A 19,316-nucleotide genomic window follows, 5' to 3' on the forward strand; every position below is an offset into this window, starting at 1 on the left:
GATTTGGCCCCAAAGAAACATCATCATTTCTCGTTGTGCACTGGAAGTGACATCACTGGAGGGCCTAGAAGTATGTGTATTAAATGCATGGGGCTGGAAACTATGTTTCTCCCCAGTATTTATAGTTTTTGCTGAGCAATTACCATCCAGAACCTTGAAGCAAAAATGTTGCAGAAAAGCTAACACACACACACACACACACAGTAAGGGAAAAGGGGGAGGATTATCCAGATAAATTGTCAAAACTAGGTAACTTTTTAACACGGTATAACATTAGCTACTGTCTTAAGTACATGTGATATTTCTGGTTTTTTCCATAGACAATATGAGTTTCACTGTATGCCCTTTCTGATGTTAATTTGTATAAATCCTTAAACCTAAAGGATAATCTCACTGTCAAATATTCCCTTGTTGCAGTAAGATCCTTGTTTTCAGAAAAGATGGGGAGAAGCTCTCGGTTTCCTGAGATGGAAGACTGAAATGATTTATAAGGCTAAAAAATCAATTTCATATGGACAGCATCCTTTACTCCTGGTTTTAATACTGAAGTGTGACCTGAGAAGGGCATTTGAGACCCGGCCAGTGCAAAAAAAAAAAAGAGCCTTTGGGAGAAAAGTAACACCAAAGTAAGCTACTAAGAACATGGCCTTTATTTTTAAGTTCTTTCATAGTAATTTAGTCCTGGAGTGGTTAAATACCTGGCTGGCTCCTGTATTAATGATTAATTATTATAATCCATCAGTTGCATGAAACAGTATGTAAAAATACTGAACACCAGTAGACTGTGTGTACCAATTGCCAGAGTTCTGATAACATCTCCAATGTCCCATCTGTTTTGAGGTTAAGATTAGATTCCAGGAGGGATAAGTCATGGCAGCACTTACAAAATAAATTGGATTCTGGGTGTTAAGTGTTGCCAGTTTTTTCATAGATAGAACCAAATGGTGCCTTATTTGTCCACTGTTTAAGATATGGAGTTGGAAATTATGTTTTTTGAAATGTTGGGATAAGTAGAGGGATGTATGTGTGAGAAAGAATAAGAGCCATAGTTATCTAATTGTAATACTGTGACTACTGGCCAACTATGCCTTTTGTTAAGCACATTGTTGGTTAATAGTCCAGAATGGCTATCATCAAGTATAACTAATGATTAGGAGATGACTGCCTGATAGTAAAGAACAAGTGGGGACATGCAAGGACTTGTGGGGGTGGGGAATCTCATTTCTCTCTCCCCAGCCATGTCCTCTTTTTCTACCCTGCCCCCCAGCTGCTCCCTCTTTTCCTGCTTCCTTTTCTTCCTCCCACCCACCTTTGTCTGCCCTGACCTCAATTTTCCCCTCCCCTCAGCAGCCTCTCCCCATGGCCCAATTGCATGGTACAGGCTGAGCCAGGCCTAGTTTCATGGTGGGAAGCCTGCAAGGACTTGCAAGGGATACTTCACTTTTCCCTGTTACCTATTCCCTACACTATTTCCTCTTTTCCTCCTCCTGGCAGCCTCCATATGCTCACTTTCCCTACTTTCTTCTCTCCTTCAGACCCACTAAACAACTCACCTTTTATTTGCCCCCTATATTCATCTATATTTACTAATGTGCTTCATTTATATACTGCCTTTCTCCACATTGGGCCCAAAGCAACTCACATCATTCACTGTGCCTCCGTATTATTCTCACAACAACCCTGAGAGGTAGGATTGCCTGAGAGTATGTGATTGGATCACATACACAGTGAGCTTCCACAGCAGAGTGGTGATTTGAACCTGAGTGTTCCACATCCTACTCAGAAACTCTAACCACTACACCACACTGGCTTTTTTGGTGGGGGCTGTTGTTGAATAGTAGCAAGCAGCAGACCTGGGTGAGTAGTCTGCCCAGTAGTTGGTTCTGGTCCTTGCCCCAATAAGTCCTCCATCAAAGGCCAAAACAGACCTGGAAAGAGCCACACTCCCTTCCCTTGACTTTTCCTGACAGAAACCAAGCCTGCAAGACTGACTGACTGGCTTTTTAAACCCCACGTGTTTGATTTTTTTTTTCAGATTTCAGATTTTCCTGCAAATCTGGGGCATTTTTCAGGTATGTGGGAAGATCTGTCTTGTCTGTCCATGGCTCCAGTCTTTGGATTTAAGTTTCCTCAGATCAAGGCCACTATTAATATATATGATTTCTGTTTTGTTTGTAATAATGAAAAAATATAAAAAGAATGTCTTTATTTTTTAATAAGAGAGCCATCACATCTAGGAGAAGGAGATTGCTGACACACTAAAGGTAGGTGTTGTGTGTGTGTGTGAGAGAAAGAGATAAACAACAGTTGGCAATTCTGAGGAGATAGGAACAAAGGGTCAGAGTAACTCTAGCTCAACTGAAACTGGAAGCGCAACTTTAGGGGCTGTCCAGGCTTTGTACATTTTTACTTTGTAGGTGGTCTCCACTAATGGTTTGTTTGTACATTTGCTTTAAAAAGACAAATATTACGAAGACACCATAGCTGCATCCATACTTCTTACCAAAGTTAAGTGAAAATATGCAGGAACCTGACTGCCAGACTCACACATTCTCCTTCCTCCTTCCCCTACCCTTTGTATATCAATAATCATGATTAAAAACTGACTCCAAGTTAGTGTTTTTCCACTTCTCTACATGAAAAAGAGGGAGGAAAGTGCACATCCAATATGCCATGGTTGGTTTGTCCACAGTTTTATTTGACTGTGTTTAAGTAAGATGCTGCATGCAGCCAGTTGCCTCTGCCCTTTCTTTCAATAAAAGCTAAACTTGTTGCTATCCTTTCTCCTAGATCTTAGTCCAACATTCCAACACTATTTCTCAAATAAAGGCATTATTTTCTAGTCTGGACAACTGCAATTTTTAAATTTCAGTCTATATACAGATCATTAATATCAAAGGATAAGCCATCTTTTTTAGCACAATTATATTTGAATGGACCAAAAGCTAAACGATCTGTTCCCCAAATCCAATTCACACACAGTGTAGAGTGTATCACATAACAAATAGCTATGGATTTATTAAACAAGAGAATGAAAAATGGACCTAAATGAAGTGTACAAGATTTTCTAACATATTCAATTTTGTTTTTAAGTAGTTGTAGAAGGTATAATTTGGATCTGGATTGGGGCAGGATGGTGATAGTTCAACCCTGTTACCCTTTGCAATTTTTCAAAATCTTCCTCAAGCTGCTGTTAGCCTGTGGTGGGCTACAGAGAAGAGAGGCAGCTTCAGAAATCCAGTGTGCAGAATTCATCCAGTGCAGTAGTATTCACAAAGGTAAAACTCTCTGGTGCTTGAAATTTGCCCAAGTTGACACTAATGAAAAGTCCTAGGAAACTTGAAAGCTTATTCATTGGTTTATGTACTAGTCCAAATAGACCTTTCTGAATGGACCAACCTGGATTCCAACTATTTTTTGTCTTATGAGAGCATGTCATGATATTCCAGAAGAAAAGAATAAAAATGGGAAATAACCATTTTAAGTAGAATGGAGCGAGATGTCATTACTGACCCATGGGGGGACGTCGCATCACAACGTTTTCTTGGCAGACTTTTTTACGGGGTGGTTTGCCATTGCCTTCCCCAGTCATCTACACTTTACCCCCAGGAAACTGGATACTCATTTTACTGACCTGGAAGGCTGAGTCAACCTTGAGCTGACTATCTGAACCCAGCTTCCTCCAGGATCAAACTCAGGTCGTGAGCAGAGCTTGGGCTACAGTTCTGCAGCTTACCACTCTGCGCCACAACAGGAAAAGCATGCTAAAATAAGCCATGATTGTAATGTGAAACATAAAAGCTAGAGACAGAACTGAAGAGCTAGAGATTTAGAAAGCATTTGGTCTGCCTAACAGTTTAAACAAATGTATTTAGTCTAATGTACATACGTGCGTCTATATACATTATGCGTTTTTTAAGAAGTTCATCTCAGACAATAAATACCAAAGCCTCCAAAGTTTAGTGACAAGCGATGACTCACTCTGTCTCATGTCAAAACAATGCACTTTAGTAATTTTCTCGTCCCTTGAGAACCTATTAAACACTAAACAAATGCCCCAGAAAGTAACTGATTGAGTGTTTAAATTATGTGCTTTTGTCTGGCCCTGTGCCAGCTTCTCATTGCAAAGGATTACAGCAAAGCAGGACCTGTGATTTACACTGACAATGATAATATGCAGTTTGCTTTGCTAGCATCTTGGCCGAGTTTATCAACAGAGTGTCCAAACAACATAGGCATTTGTAGTCAACATCATTTGTGTAGCTCTGAATTTTAAGCTCATTTAATTAAGTGAGTGTAATGGGTGGAACAGACTCCTGGTTCTCCTGTTTCTTGGGGAACAGAAGGTAGTTATTTCTGTAGCATATTTGAATATTCATAGTGCTTAATTAACATACTCTCAGCCAGTCATAAAATAATCCCATAAAGTAGGTAAGGATTACTATGCCCCTATTGCAGGACCAACCACAGATGGTAAAATATCTTGCCGGTGGCCTCCAATGGGTTTGCAGTTGATGCAAGGAATGTGAAGGTGCACAGACTGTGCTCTTACCGTGCCATCCTAAGAGTACAATGCCATCCTAAACTGAGCTACATTCTTCTAAGAACACTGAGTTCAGTGGTCTTAGAAAGGTGAAACTGCCAAAGTAGGATTACAGCTGAACATCAAGATGAAAGTAATGACTACTGCGGAATTACACAATTTTAAAACTGACAATGAAGAAATTAAAATAGTTAAAGATTGGCTCAGTCATCAAAAGGGAAGCTGGAATCAAGAAATCAGAAGAAAACTGAGACTTGGAAGAGCAGCCATGAGAGAATTAGAAAAGGTATTTAAGGATAAGGATGTTTCTCTGGTTACCAAGATCAAGGCCTCTTTCGCATGGTGAACTTTACATCGAGCTTTCTGTGTAGTCAACCTATGGATCCACTTTATTCATAAGTTCTAAGCCCATACTGCTTTAATTCTGCCCTTTGAGGAGTTGAACCAAAGTGGTTTCTGTGCTGGTTTTTAGGACTGGTCAGTTTCCTCAGTTGATTGCTAAGGAAACTTAGAAGGGTTTTCCTTTTTTTTGGTCTTTTTTAATGGTATCAAGGTTGCAATGTTGCTGTTTAATTTTTTTTTAAAGTACCAAAAAAGCCTGGACTGAAACACAGGTGAAAACTTTAAAATATCAAATAGGATTCAGGACTGTCTGCAGAGTTTTTGTGTTAGCCATACTGCAGCATTTCTTTCCTGGCAATTGCAAGGTTTTTTTCTTTAAGGAACCAATGTTGCAACATTGTTATTTAATTTTTTAAAAACAGGAAAAAAGTGATTGATTGTTGTTCAACAAATCGGGATGCAAGGGAATAAAGGGCAGAGCAAAAGGCAGGGCCAGGGCCAGACCTCGCACCAAAGAAAGCATTCTGCACTTCAGAAAATCCCCAGTTTGACTTTGCTGGGGGGGGAAACATCAGAGTATGTGTACAGGGAGAAAAACGGCTGAAAAGCTGGGGAAAGAGTGATTCTGAGGCAGATGCAGCCTTTCTCCATGTGGAACGCAAAAAAGCAGTTGGGAAGCAGTTGGGAGACTGAATTTGGGGTATTTGGGGGTATTTTGACCATGCGTGCAGAAGTCTGGAGAGAAATCGATGCAGTATGTGGCCAGAACCAATTAAAAAGTCCCATGCGGAAAAGAAACAAGATAATCCAAACTGTGGATTTCCCCATTGCCATGGATGTGAAAATTGGACAGTGAAGAAAGCTGACAGGAAGAAAATCGATTCATTTGAAATGTGGAGAAGAGTTTTGGGGATACCATGGATGGCTAAAAAGAAAAATAAGTGAATTCTAGATCAAAGCAAACCTGAATTCTCCCTAGAAAATGACAAAACTGAGGCTATTGTACTTTGGTCACATCATGAGAAAAAACTCTCTAGAAAATAATGCTAGGAAAAGTTGAAGGCAGCTGGAAAAGTTCCCAGTTAGATGGCTTTACTCAATAAAGGAAGCCACGTCCTCCAGTTTGCAAAATCTGAGCAAGTCTATTCATGATAGGACATTTTGGAGGTCTTTCATTCATAGTGTCATCATAAATTGGAAGCAACTCGACGATATATAACACACATGCATACACAGTAGGGTGGAAATTATTTAGGATTCCATTGTTATTCAGGCAAGCTATGTTTTCTCCATTTTTATGACTGGTTTTGGCATTTCCAGGGGCTCATAGTTCAGTGATAGAACAAATGCAGGGCATGTATAAAGTCCCATGCTTAATCCAGCGAGTTGCTAATTGAAGTATTGGAGATGGCAGCGGTAGAGTAATTGATTCCTTAGTATATGTTGCCTGCAAATTAGAGGTAGACTGTAAGGGTTTGTCACTGTATCAGGTAGTTTCCAGAAAGATTATTCTGGGCAGCTGTCTACTGTATATGTGTTGTAGTGGCACACAGTATACCATAATGTACTGTCATACAGGTAATACTGAACTGTGACACTTTTTATTTAGTTAAACTGTGTCATTTGGCAATCTCTTCCTAAATTTAAAATGTGGTGACAACTTCTCTTCATACACCAGCATCATAAGAGCGGAGACTCACCTTGTCCAGTACCTCATATTTCAATATCAGTCAGCTAAATGCCCCTGGGAAGCTTATAAGCACAGCATTACACTGCTCTTGTTGTTTGTCCTCAGCCCTGGTATTCGAAATTATACTGCCTTCTCATAAGGGTATGAAAGCAGGATGAAATGCTTAATATTTCAATAAGCTGTGACAGACAGTAATTGGAGTCATAGTCATGTATTCAAACTCAGTGTCCTGGATGAGAAAATATATAATTACCCTGATCCAGCAACACGTATAGCTTATTTAATATATTCATGTAATCTTCTGTATGTTGCCTTTCTGCTAGTAGTCATTCTGAAGAAAAGGAGTGTTTACACATGGTTTTAAAAGCTAGCTTTTATCCAGCATCTGGAGTTGAGCTTATCATGATCCTTGCAGGATTAGTTCTGCACGTGTATACTCTACGGTGCTGACATTGCTGATGTCAACTTTAAAAATGCTGACCATCAATTTATAGGAAGTAGGAGGAGCAAATCAGCTCCTCCCCCCTTCCTCCATCATGCAACAATTCATTAGTGTTCTGGTATGCAGCAACCATAGTGCTCTGTGGTATGGAGGAGGTGCAGACATAGTGACCTTGCATACAGCATCATGCACATTGTTTCTTCCTGTGTGTTATGATTGGCAGCTATATACAGCCTTTTGAATTTTTAGTGGGTTTGTTACTGTGATGGACAGGGCCATTTCCAGCTCTGCCTCTCCCAGGGAACAGCCAGTGAGAGTTGGTGGAATGCTGGGGTGGGAGACAGTTGAGATCCATTACAGCAATTAGGAGAAGAGGCAGTTTAAGAGAAGAATTGTGAAGGGAGCTTGTGAAGGAAGCAACCTTCATAAGTGACTGCTGGAATGAATTGGAATGAAAAGTTCAAATACGTATCTCAGTGTTTTATCTAAATATTGTGGAAATTTAACTCCTTTTTTCCCCTTTAAACCCTGGTGACTAGTCTTTCTGGCCATGGCCAATATAACTAATCTAAGTGGTGACAGCATATAAGGGAGAGAAATACTGAATTCCAGTAGCCCTGGGCATTCAGCAGGATGAGGGGTTGTGAATTGAGGGAACTGGCTGCCATGTCTGGTGAAGTCCCTGTGTGGATTTGGGTCAGGGCTTTTTACTTGATAATTAGGGACCAGACAGGTGGTGTATTGAGAATGCCCTGAACTGCCTGTGAGGCCCATAAGCTGAGAACGGAGGGGTTTTGTGGGAAGAAATATAATTAACTTATCTGTAGCTCAAAGAGAACTGGCCTAGTGTAATGGCTGAAAATTGGAAGTACAAATCAGAAAGTCTCTTGCTTAGGTTTAGCTTCTGAAGTTACAAGTAGATGTTTAGACAAACTGCACTTGTTTAGCCTTGATCCTCCATGTGCATTACAGGGGAGTAATCATATTAGCATGGTGGTTGTAAGGATGACAACATTGATAAATCAAAAAGAGTCCAGTAGCACCTTTAAGACTAACCAATTTTATTTTATTGTAGCATAAGCTTTCGAGAATCAAGTTCTCTTCATCAGATGCCTGATCCGAACTGGTCAAATACAGAAGAGGAGGGGAGGGGAAAGAACAGGACATATATCACAAGAAGACAGAATGCAATTAGTGTGAAGGCAATCAAAACATTCCTTTGCTTGTAAATGTAAACATCTCCTTTTGGTGTGGAGTCAGTTTGCCGCAGTGAAGGTATACAATTCCTATGTAGTATAAGCCCTCGATAACCACAGCTCTCCCTGCCAGCTGCATCTGACAAAGAGAACTGCGGTCCCCGAAAGCCCACAGGCACTCAGGCTGAGATAATTGACAAACAAAGCCCACACCAGGCGTCTCTGGGCTCCCCCAGACCACGCCTCTGTAAAGGAAATCTGTTACCTGTGATAATGTGATAACCATTCATAGTCTCTATTCAGTCCCAGCTTGACAGAGTCAAATTTGCATATGAATTCCAATTCAGCAGCCTCCCGTTGGATTTTGTTTTTGAAGGGTTTCTGTTGAACCACAGCGACTTTTAAGTCTTTGGTGGAATGTCCTGGTAGATTGAAGTGCTCTCCCACTGGTTTTTGGACGTTTCCATTTCTAATGTCAGATTTGTGTCCATTTATTCTTTTGCGTAGAGGTTGGCTGGTTTGTCCAATGTACAGAGCAGAAGGACATTGTTGGCACATGAGGGCATATATCAGATTGGAGGATGAGCAGCTGTAAGAGCCAGAGACAGTGTAGTTGATGCCATTGGGTCCTGTAATTGTAGTCCCTGGGTAGATATAGGGGCAGAGCTGGCATCTGGGTCTGTTGCAGGGCCTGGTACCTGTGCTGGTGGCCCTGCTGGCCGATTCATGATTGTAAGTGAGAAGTCGTTTAAGATTGGGGGGCTGTCTGTAGGCAAGGAAAGGTCTTCCACCCAGGACTTCTGAGAGAGAGGTATCATTTTCCAGGATGGGTTGTAGCTCCCTGATGATACGTTGGATGGGTTTGAGCTGGGAGCTATAGGTGACAACCAGTGGTGTTCTGTTGTTAGTTCCTTTAGGTATGTCCTGGAGCAGACTGTTTCTGGGTACTAGTCTGGCCCTGTTGATTTGTTTCTTCACTTCATTTGGTTCTTCACAACATTGATAAAGTATGTAAAGTGCTTTGAGCACTTCAAAACACCATATAAATGCACTATAAGTACTAATTAATATTTATCAAACTGACTTGTTGGGGATTATTCGAATACAAATTAGACACCTCAGAATTTCAGGTGAGGTTTTTTTATTGCATGCCCTCAGATAAGTGGTATCTGAAGAAGTGAACTGTGGCTCACAAATTTTGTTAGTCTTGTAGATGCTACTGGACTCTTGCTCTTTTTCACTGCTACAGACAGACTAACATGGCTACCCATCTTGATCTATCAGATAATTAGTTAAGAAATTTGTTAACTTGAATCTCAGCAAACTCTTACCTTACCAAACCTTAAGTATTTTCTTCAGGTGGAGCTTAGCCATAGTGACTTCTCACTATCTTTGAAATATCATTACATATATTATATTTGTTTCAGTGGAAAGCAGTTGGAGTTTTAGCCATGGAGTAGGCCCAGTAGACCAATGAAGAGATCTGATGAGCAGTAAAAGTGTTTTGGGAAATTGTCTTCTTGTGCTTGGTACTTTTTGATGGTTTCAGCCAGAAAGCTGATAGACTTTGATACTGACCCAAAGTATTTCAGTGGTGTGTGCCCTTCATTAACATACAAAATACTGGATGCTTATTAAATACTCAGCTTTTGTTTAGAGCTTTCCCCAGCTATATTGAAAGGAAAGACATCTGTGGGAAGAATAGGTACCAGTCTCCTTATATTGTGGCTTCACATCATTTTTGTTAACTAATTCCATCTTCCTTTTTAATTATGTGCTTTAGGGGGGGAAACTAATTACAACTTGAGATATAATTAATGACTATAATGAATGCGATTATAGAGGAGTACATTTTGGAATTAAGTTTATTGTTCATAAATTAGTCAACAAATGTACTGTAGATAGGGATTTTAAAATAGCAACATTAATGAAAACTTTGGTTGCATGAACATTGACATTAAGGCAATAACTATTTGTCCTTGTGGTCTGTTCCTTTGTCTGCTGTTCTTTGATTTATTTTTACTTTTAAAAGATGTATTGTTTCTGTGTCATTATTTTAACCTTTCATTATGCACGGCAATATTTGTGGAAATCTTTGAATTGAGGATTTTGACAAGAGTATGCTTTCCCAACATCTGTTGAAAGTTATACTATGAAGTGGTAGACTGTTCTTCAAAATGTTCGCATGAAATCATTAGTCTGTGCATCACTTCCTTGAACCTGTCTTTATGCTGTAGTAGTTAAAGTATTTGGGCTCTCCCACTGGGGTGTTATACAGAACTAAAATTGTGCTTGTGGAGGGTCTTGCTCACTCACCTAAAAACACAAGATACCCATGAAAAAGGTCAAATGTACAGAGATCTGGCATCCATTTCACAACTTGGAAGACATAGTCTTCGGCGTATGTAATACATATAACTTGGTGCCAGAAAGCAAAAAGGAAATGATTGCATTTGAGTACAATGCATTCTTCAACAATAGCCCAGTGTGCATGAAATTAGAATCTGCTGGACATTCATATAGAATAAGTAAGTCAACAATATTTATGTGCAGTTAGCATGCTCTACACATAAGGTAATGCTGTATATAAATATCTCCAGGAGATGTAAAAAATGTAAATAATGATAACATCGAGTATTTTGAGTTGGTAATTACCAAATGCTGTATTATCCAAATTATTTCTGTAGCATTCAGGGTAAATAATGATGTTGATTTTCCATTTAGCCTATGGAATTAAGTGACATTTGTCTTAACTTCAGTGCACCAAAATGAGAATGCACCAAAATAAGAATGCACCAGTGCACCAAAACTTTCAGAAGGGCTTCAATCAACATGGTGCAATATGCTTGTATTCAAAATTTACTTACTTAGTATATAGAGGCCAGGATCTAAAGAACCATATGGGGAGTTTTTAATGTGTTTTCTTTCTACTTCAACCCCAAACCACTCCCAAATGGTTTCTACATTAGTGTAAGACATTTCAGGAAGATGGTGAAATTTGGGGAGCATTACTGCATGTACAAGAGCACCAGCCTATGTGCCTAGGGACCTTTGGATCCTGGCCATAATAAGGAAAGCAACACTTATGTATATTCGATACAGATTTTGATTACCAGAGTTGTAGGAAAACTGAATTTCCCACTGTCACTAAAAATCATTTTTATTCAAGGCAGCAAGGTTATGGAGCTCTGAAAAAATTTGTGTGTGTGTGTTAGGAAGTACAATCCATGGCATTTTCTTTTGATAACCTGATAACTAAGGAACTGACAACCAAGTACAAAGGCACAAGACATATTTTACAGACAAATCGACTGTATTCAAGTAGGTATATTATTAGCATCTGTCTCAACTAATAGAGATTTGTTAGTTGGGAGTTGGTGTATATAAACCAGGGTAAGTGTTGACTTGGGTGCAGTTTTTGCCAAAAGTAGGTGAGCAAGGGAAATATATGTTTTAGGAGTCAGTATAATGTTAAATTCACACAATGTAGAAAAATGCTTTATCTGAAACCATTGATGATGAATTATTGAGAGAGACTAGGAAAAATATTTTACAGAACTATCTGACAAACTATGAGGGCTGGTGTAGTATAAGGTGTAATGCAGAAACTGTAAGATGGAAGACGCCATTTCACATCACTGTTGAGCTATTAACTCACTGGCTCATTTTTGGGCAAACTATTGTCTCTTGTAATCTGCCTCTGATCTGTAATACGGGCATAGCAATGGTCTACTTTACAGGAGTGCTTTAAACCTTACTGAGAAAAAGCATGTGAAGATTTAGGAAAAGTGTGCATGATGAGTTCCATTTCAGTGTTGATGACAATGGTGGAAAGTATGGATGATAACAAACAGGCAGAGAGGTTTGAGACTGAACACACATTTGTTTAAGTTAATTTAGAGACCATCCTGCTACAGGTGATGCTAGTTCAGTGTGCCTCAAATATTAACATCTTATCTTCATGCATCCTCGTGTATCTAGACTGCTTCAGCTATAGAATTCAAAGTTGACGTTTTAAACATTTAATGGGTGCTAGTACAAGAATATTGTCTGTATAATCAGTGTTTTGGCTAATGTTCCGTATACAAATGAAACACGAGTTTTCCAGTGGATTTTATCTCTGTGTGTGTGTGTGTGCGTGTGTGCATGTGCGTACGTACGTATGTACGTACGCACGCACGCACGCACACCAACCTCATGTCTGGGGGCTAGAGTTCTCCCAGAATTACAATGAATCTCCAGACTTCAGAGATCAGTTCCCCTGGAGGAAATGACAGTTTCAGAGGGCAGACTCTATGGCTTGACAGTCTCGCTGAGCTCCCTCCCTTCCTCAAGTCGTTCTCTCCACGCACCACCCCCAAATCTCCAAGAATTTCCCAAGAGAGTTGACAATCCTATTCCCAAACTAATCTCTTAGGTTCTTATCATGGTTAGGCTCTAAACTGTTCATGAATTGTACTTTCCCCAACTACAAGTGGGCATTTTCTGTGCTGCTGAGGAAAATGGCAGTGCTGGGTAGACACACTGACATTTGGAGTGTTATGATAGGGTGAGAGGGGGGTTATATTTTTTTTTAAAACCTACAAGATTTTTAATGCACAGGCATTTCACTTAGCCACCAATACTGAATCAAAATTAATAATTTAAACTCTAAATAAGCTTGGGTTCTGAAATGCAACAATGCAGTATGAGAGTGTATATAACAACAGTTGTAGAACATCATTATAAAGAAATAGTGCCTTAACTTGTGTGAGAGCTTTTTCACTCGGGTAGGCAATTGCTTAGATAGCCTGATGGCGACATCACTTGGCAAATGTTTTGGACGCCACTCAACATGTGACATCATGTTCCTTTAGGGTTTTCCACATAAAATAAGTCCTCCAAAGAAAACACAAAAATCGAGATTTAATCTAAAATCTATTATTGCATTCTCTAAGGTCTCATTAGCCACCTCAGTACCCCCCCCCCTTTCTAGGCAGATACTAGTAAATGTCATAAATAATAATGGTAAACTGTTTCCAAGTTTAAAAACAATCTGAGTTTGACCACTGCTTCTAAAAGTTTGTGAATTTTTATTCGTTTCCAGTTCTTGTACTTACTTGTTTGCAAATGATGTACCATTTTGTTTCATTTAATAAAGCCTTTTTCATCCCAGCCTTTCTGGGTTTTGTGACTTAAAAGTTAATTCTTAGGAGTACCAGTCTTCCATAATGTAATTGTTTAAGAAGACAGGCTCTGTTCTGAAAGCACACCCTCTTCTTTTTTACTTGATGAATATGCCCAACTGCGCCTATTAAATTGTTTTTCTTTCTGTTCAGGTGTTTTGTTTCTATTTTATTTTTATTCCATTAATATTTGGTTGCATGGGACATGTGCATTGTCTGTGGCATGCTTAAAAGAATAAGGTGCAGCGGGAAGAGGGAATGATGCAAGTAATGCCAGACTATGTGAAACCTGAGGTTATGCAGACAAAGCAGAGGAAGTATTATCTGTGCATCATGCGAGGGCAGAGTTCTCACACCCAAACATTTCCATCTGGAAGCTGTTCTGAGCAAAGGGATGCAAAGACAATGTTCTCATGCTTTTGAGAATCAAGTGTAGCTGTCAGGGGGATAGGAAATGTGATGGTAATATTTTCCTGTTCTCTTTGGGGGATTCTTTGGTTTAATTCCTGTTTCAAAGTGTAGGCAATTTTTAAAAATGACATCAAGCCACTTTAATCTCTCTCTTGTGATTTGGTGAGAAATCTTCCTATCCAAAGGCATAAAGGCTTTGCCTCAGCGTTTCTCTTACCTTCACCTCCTGTTATCCTCAATATCCTGTGCTATTATTTTTTTTCTTAAATTTTCCTGCTACAGTTGAACTTTTCCTGTGGTTCTCAAAACACTCTGCTACTGTTCAGAGGACAGAATAGCTTGAATTCTATGTAGCAGGAGAGCAATTATGCTATATAAATAGTGAATCTCCTACTTCCCAATGCAGTGTCCTGTTTCCTACAAAGTTCTGTCTCCCTCAGCCAGGGAGGGTGTCAAAGTGTGTGTGTGTGGGGGGGGTTTGCAGTGAGAGGGGGAAATTAGTGAAACTTATCCTTCCATTAGTATGTTACTACTGTCAATGGAAAGAGCATTAATCGTAGTATACACTATCATGATAGAGAAATGCATAATTTCCCTGAACTACAGGGAGCGGTTCACAAATTCCAGTGAATGTATATAATCCATGTGCAGTGTACACTTGCATATAAAGCAAAACTATACTGAGTAACTGTAATTACATTCAAACATGTAGAATGTGTGATTGAAACCCCAGATATTAGTTTCTGTTTTCTTGTGTAATGTGAAGCTGCGCTGGCTCTTTCTTAAAAGAAGATGTACACACATACATGCATGCAGGGCTCATTTCGAGGGGGAACGCACAGGAATGCAGTTCCGGTAGTTACCCAAAGAGGTCACATGACAAGTGGCCCTGCCCACCTGACTCTCAGCCATTTTGGGCCCATTTCGGTCTGGATTGGGGCCAAAATGGCCCAGCTCGGGCCTCTGATGGGTGGTGGATCACTCTCCTGCTCAGCAGCAGCCCGATCCTGACCATTTTGGGCCCCTTTTCAGCCATTTTCAGCCCCTTTTTGCCATTTTGGGCCCAATTTCAGCCCTGAATGACCAGGATTGGGTCCAAAACAGCCAGGATAGGTGATGTCAGGTGGTGTGGCATATGCAAATTGGTTATGCTAATGACACACTTCTGGTGATGTCAAAGGTCATGGCATATGCGAATGGGTTATGCTAATGAGTTCCTCAAGCTCTTTTTCTTCGAAATGACCCCTATATGCATGATATATGTGCATTTAGTGTGGGGCATGCTGAGGTATTATATGCTATTGTAAAGAAAGCTGAGTAGGTCCTTCCCATTGCTCTGCATATTAGTTGCAATCCCCCCATCCTAAAAGTTTAATGTTATATTACATGTATTTGTTCTGATGGAGCACATTAAGTAGTGGCCAACAATCAGTTCTACCCTACTATCTAGGTATCTCTCTCTTTCCTCTTTCTGCTTTAAAAAAATAGCACTCAAGGGGCCTTGCAAGTTTACAAAACATCAGTAAAAGCCATACCAAATTTAATACACCAAAATCCAACCAACAAAGTAAAGGAAAATAGTTTTAAAACCTTCAAATATTTTGATATTATGATCCTGAATTCATATGGCATCTGTATGCTTTATATTGTCTAGACAAGCAACTATAATGCCATGTTTAGTGATAGAGGCTGCTCTTCAAAAAAAATAGCAGAGACCTACATCTGCACTGTAGAACGATGCATAGGGAAGTCTTCTGGGGCTTCTGTAGTCAGCATAATATTTATTTATTTAAAACCTTTCCACCAAATCTTGATCCCCAAGATGGCTTACAAGTCACAACAGTAAATCTCAAAATTTTACAACATATAATAATAAACAGTAGAAGTCAATAAAATAGCTATCAGCAAAGCTCAAATCAGTATAAAGTAACAATAAAAGATTGGAATGGATAAAGTTTTTAATTGGGTTTTAAAAAAGTAATGTAGATGGCTAGGGACAGTGTTCCATAATCTGGGCGCCATAACAAACCCCCCTCATTTCCAGTAGCTACCCACTTCTTCTACAGACCTATTCACACGTTACAATGAACATGTACAATCCACGTACAGTATTTTTCTTTATACATGTGTTGAGTGATTCCCATGTTAAAGTAAATGCATGTACAGCTAATTGTAAGACTGAAACCCCAATTTATCCAGGCACTGGTCCCTGGTTTCATTTGTAAAGTGAAAGCAGGCTGGCTTTTTCTTACAAATCAATATATACATGTACAGACAGGATGTGTGTTCACTGTAATGTGTGAACAGAGTTTATGAAAGTGAGGGATTTCCACAGCAGGACTGAGGTGAAATGCCTTACACCCTGAGAGTATGCCAGAGTTCACAACCCAAAGTATGATAAATGGGTTTGTGCTCTGTACAATTTCAGAGTTTATAAAATACCTTATGCTGGCTGGCCAGGGTGAGGGTGGGAAGAATGGTGAGGATTCACCTCCCAAGGACAAAACCATTCATTGTATAGAAATGTAGATGACTCTGGCAAGGAGAGGGACAATAGGCAGCCAAAGTGCCACCTAAAGTCAGAGTCACGCCTAAGCAATAAAGCTTCAGGAGGACAAAGGATAGAGTGGTCAGAAAAGCAAACAAAAAAGATAGGTCTGCTGGGGTGGGGACCAAGGGAGACCCTCTGAGCATGTTATGGAAACTCTCTTAAGCTCTTATCGGCTTGAGCTGTTAGCTGCTCTTACACCGGGACTCCATTTTAAATCCAAGAAGTAGACACGAACACATGATACTGAACTCACTAGAGGATGACCCCCTTTCCCTAGATAGTAAAACCAAGGTAATGAATTAATTCTAGTTGCTTACAACTTCAAGAATTATATATTTATGTTGTGTATTTCTTTCTTTCTTTCTTTCTTTTTGGTACCAACATATTTTTATTCCATTGGGTTTTCAAGGCAAGAGACATTCAGAGGCGGTTTGCCATCACCTGCCTTTTGAATAGCAACCTTGGGCTTTCTTAGTGGTCTCCCATCCAAATATTGACCTGGGCTAACCCTGCCTAGCTTCCAAAATATGACAAGATCGGGCTACATGGACCATCTAGATTAGGACTGTGTATTTATAATTATTTTTAAGATAAATAATTACTATCTTTAGAGATATGTACAGAGCTACTTTTCTGTGGTGGCTAGTCTGATCTCTGTGACCTATGTTAAAAGCCCCTGTTCTTTCTACTTGTAGCCAGAGCAGAAGAAGAAGGGGGCAGTAGTTAACTCTGCTCCTCTAGAGTGTTTAGCTGAGGACCAAACTAGACACTACAAAGTTCACAGTTCCAGTCCATGGATGCTGACACCATTTTAGAGCTGAACTCAGCCATTTAAAAATGCTATGAGGACTTGACCTTAATTGTGCCCACAGCTCAGCAGGACAAAGTGATCTTATTTCCCTGCATCCATGCCTTTCAAGTGATGAAAAGGTACAGAGGGTAGGAAACAAGATTTCCTGGCCCGTTGTGCTGCTGGCTCAATTAAGATCAAGCTTTTGTGGCATGTTCTAAAGTGGCATTGGCATCCATAGGTTTGACTTGGAGATGCCGTAACGTCTTCAGTAGCTATTGTGAAGGAAGAGGGAGACAAAGCACAGAATGGAGCCTTTAATGGCAAACTGGCAGAAAAGGACTGAGTTCAAGCCTTCAGGCATAATGTTCCTTAATGGTGGAATAATACCCAGAGACAGAGAGAATTAAAGAGTGGAGAAGGAGAAGCCAGGTTGTCTGCATACTTCCTCACTCCCATGTGAGCAGAAATGAGCGCTTGCAGGTCCTGTTTCCCCACAAGAGCCTCCATAGAGGCTCTTGGATATGTCCTCAGAACCATCTTCAGTGATTTTTCATGTCTCATCTGGTTCTGTCTGCAATTATACATATGAAGATGACATATGGCTTGGGTTTGATTAGTTGCTGTATGAGTATATTTCCCTACCGTTAAGGTATCCTTGGCTGAAAGAAGGGTGAGGAGAAGGAGTAACTTTCTGCCTTCTCATTACCTGGTGTGCCCATCCACTTGCCTCTTATCCAATCAGCTGGGACATCCAGCCCCCCCCCCCCGCACACACACACACACACATTCAAGGAGGCACAGCTGATAAAACACATTGTATTAAAAAATCCAAATAAAGACAGAGTCAAGAAATTTTCAGAGGAAAAAATAATGGCAGAACAGAAGTGTTAGTTTATCCCACATGTTTGTCAGGAATAAAACCAAGCAAATTCCCTTTCCAACTCAGGAGTACAAACCTATTTCTCTAAGGGCTATCTTAGTAATCTATCCTTGCTGCTCTCCAAAGAATCAATAACAAACTAGAAGCCCATTCACAAGCAAAGGAAGAAACACAGAAATTGTATCCCACCTCGTTTCATTCCTCCCCGTGAGGCAGTAAATGGAAATTCCCTTTGGCACTGCCATATTCACTTGACCCACACAATTCCTTTTTATTGATATTTGCATCCCTCCAGTAATATATACATCAAACTTGAAAAGGGAGTTATTGTGAAGACAAAAGAACAGATTGTTTATTTTAACTACCACTATTGGGTATTTTGACCTCTTCTCAGAGTGCTTCTACTAATTTTCTAGGAAAGAGTGTAAAAGATAACAAGCCCTTGTTCTAGTGTCTAGTACCTGTATAGCATGGAAAAACAAATGGAAGTTGGGATAGCATAAGGTAGCATTATAAATGAGACATTTCAAAGATAATACTAACATCATAGTAGGATTTTATGATTTTTACTGCATCACACTGGGGTGGATCCTGTCTAGAGTGAGAACAGCAGTGCTCATGGAAGTTAATTTTCCTGCAATTGCCCCTTCTTCTGCAACCTGTCACGCCCTGGATGATGCAACCCCAGCATGAGGGACAGAAATTGGGGGTCTGCCCCCCTTTTCTGCTGACAACTAAATGTCAAGTATGGTTGGAATACCTGTCCTACCCATATTACATTTTAGATATGTGCAATTCCTGGATACAAGTTGGAAGCTGAAGATGAAAGTACTTAGAAAACACTGAGATTTTGAACTCTATTTAGTAACTTTAAAGCTGTCTTACCTTTCTTGTTCTTGTTCCAATAAATTAGTAAATTCATCACTTTTCTCCATGTACTCTGCATGCTTCCTCTTCTCATCTTCTAGCTCATACAGAGTTTGCCTATGAGATTTTTCTACCATTAAGAGTTGCTCTAGCATACGTCGGTGTGTTTCTTTATGCTTTTCAACCACTTTGTCAAGCTAAAAAAGAGCAACAAGATTCTCTCACTGCTGGGATTTTTGTGTGTGTAAAAAAAAACCTCATGGGGACAGCATAGGGGTTGTAGGTTAAGTTCGGGGGGGGGGGAAATGATCTGGATTCAGGTTCAGTTTGCCCTCCTGATTGGCCATAAGGGTGTTCTTGCTGGTTAATTATATTCATTCTCGTCTAGTCATTTGCCCTGGAGTCAGAACTACTACCTTTTTCCCTTAGGTCTTGG

General features: G+C 39.9%; 2 protein-coding genes across 7 annotated transcripts in view; one reads left to right on the forward strand and one right to left on the reverse strand.

Moving 5' to 3' along the window:
* Positions 1-19,316, forward strand: part of CMSS1 (cms1 ribosomal small subunit homolog) — a 270,320-nt gene that overhangs the window by 79,838 nt on the left and 171,166 nt on the right. The window lies entirely within an intron of this gene.
* The window catches only part of FILIP1L (filamin A interacting protein 1 like), a 239,951-nt gene that overhangs the window by 77,038 nt on the left and 143,597 nt on the right, over positions 1-19,316 (reverse strand). For all 5 annotated transcript variants that reach the window (XR_008596648.1, XM_054973297.1, XM_054973295.1 and 2 more), the window contains one exon: positions 18,899-19,077. Coding sequence is in view for 4 of the 5 variants with exons in the window: in XM_054973297.1 (XP_054829272.1) it covers positions 18,899-19,077 (179 nt within the window). In the remaining variant the exon portion in view is untranslated. The remainder of the gene's footprint in view (positions 1-18,898; positions 19,078-19,316) is intronic.

The sequence above is a fragment of the Eublepharis macularius genome, chromosome 3, assembly GCF_028583425.1.
Source record: "Eublepharis macularius isolate TG4126 chromosome 3, MPM_Emac_v1.0, whole genome shotgun sequence".
Classification (NCBI taxonomy): Eukaryota; Metazoa; Chordata; class Lepidosauria; order Squamata; family Eublepharidae; genus Eublepharis; species Eublepharis macularius.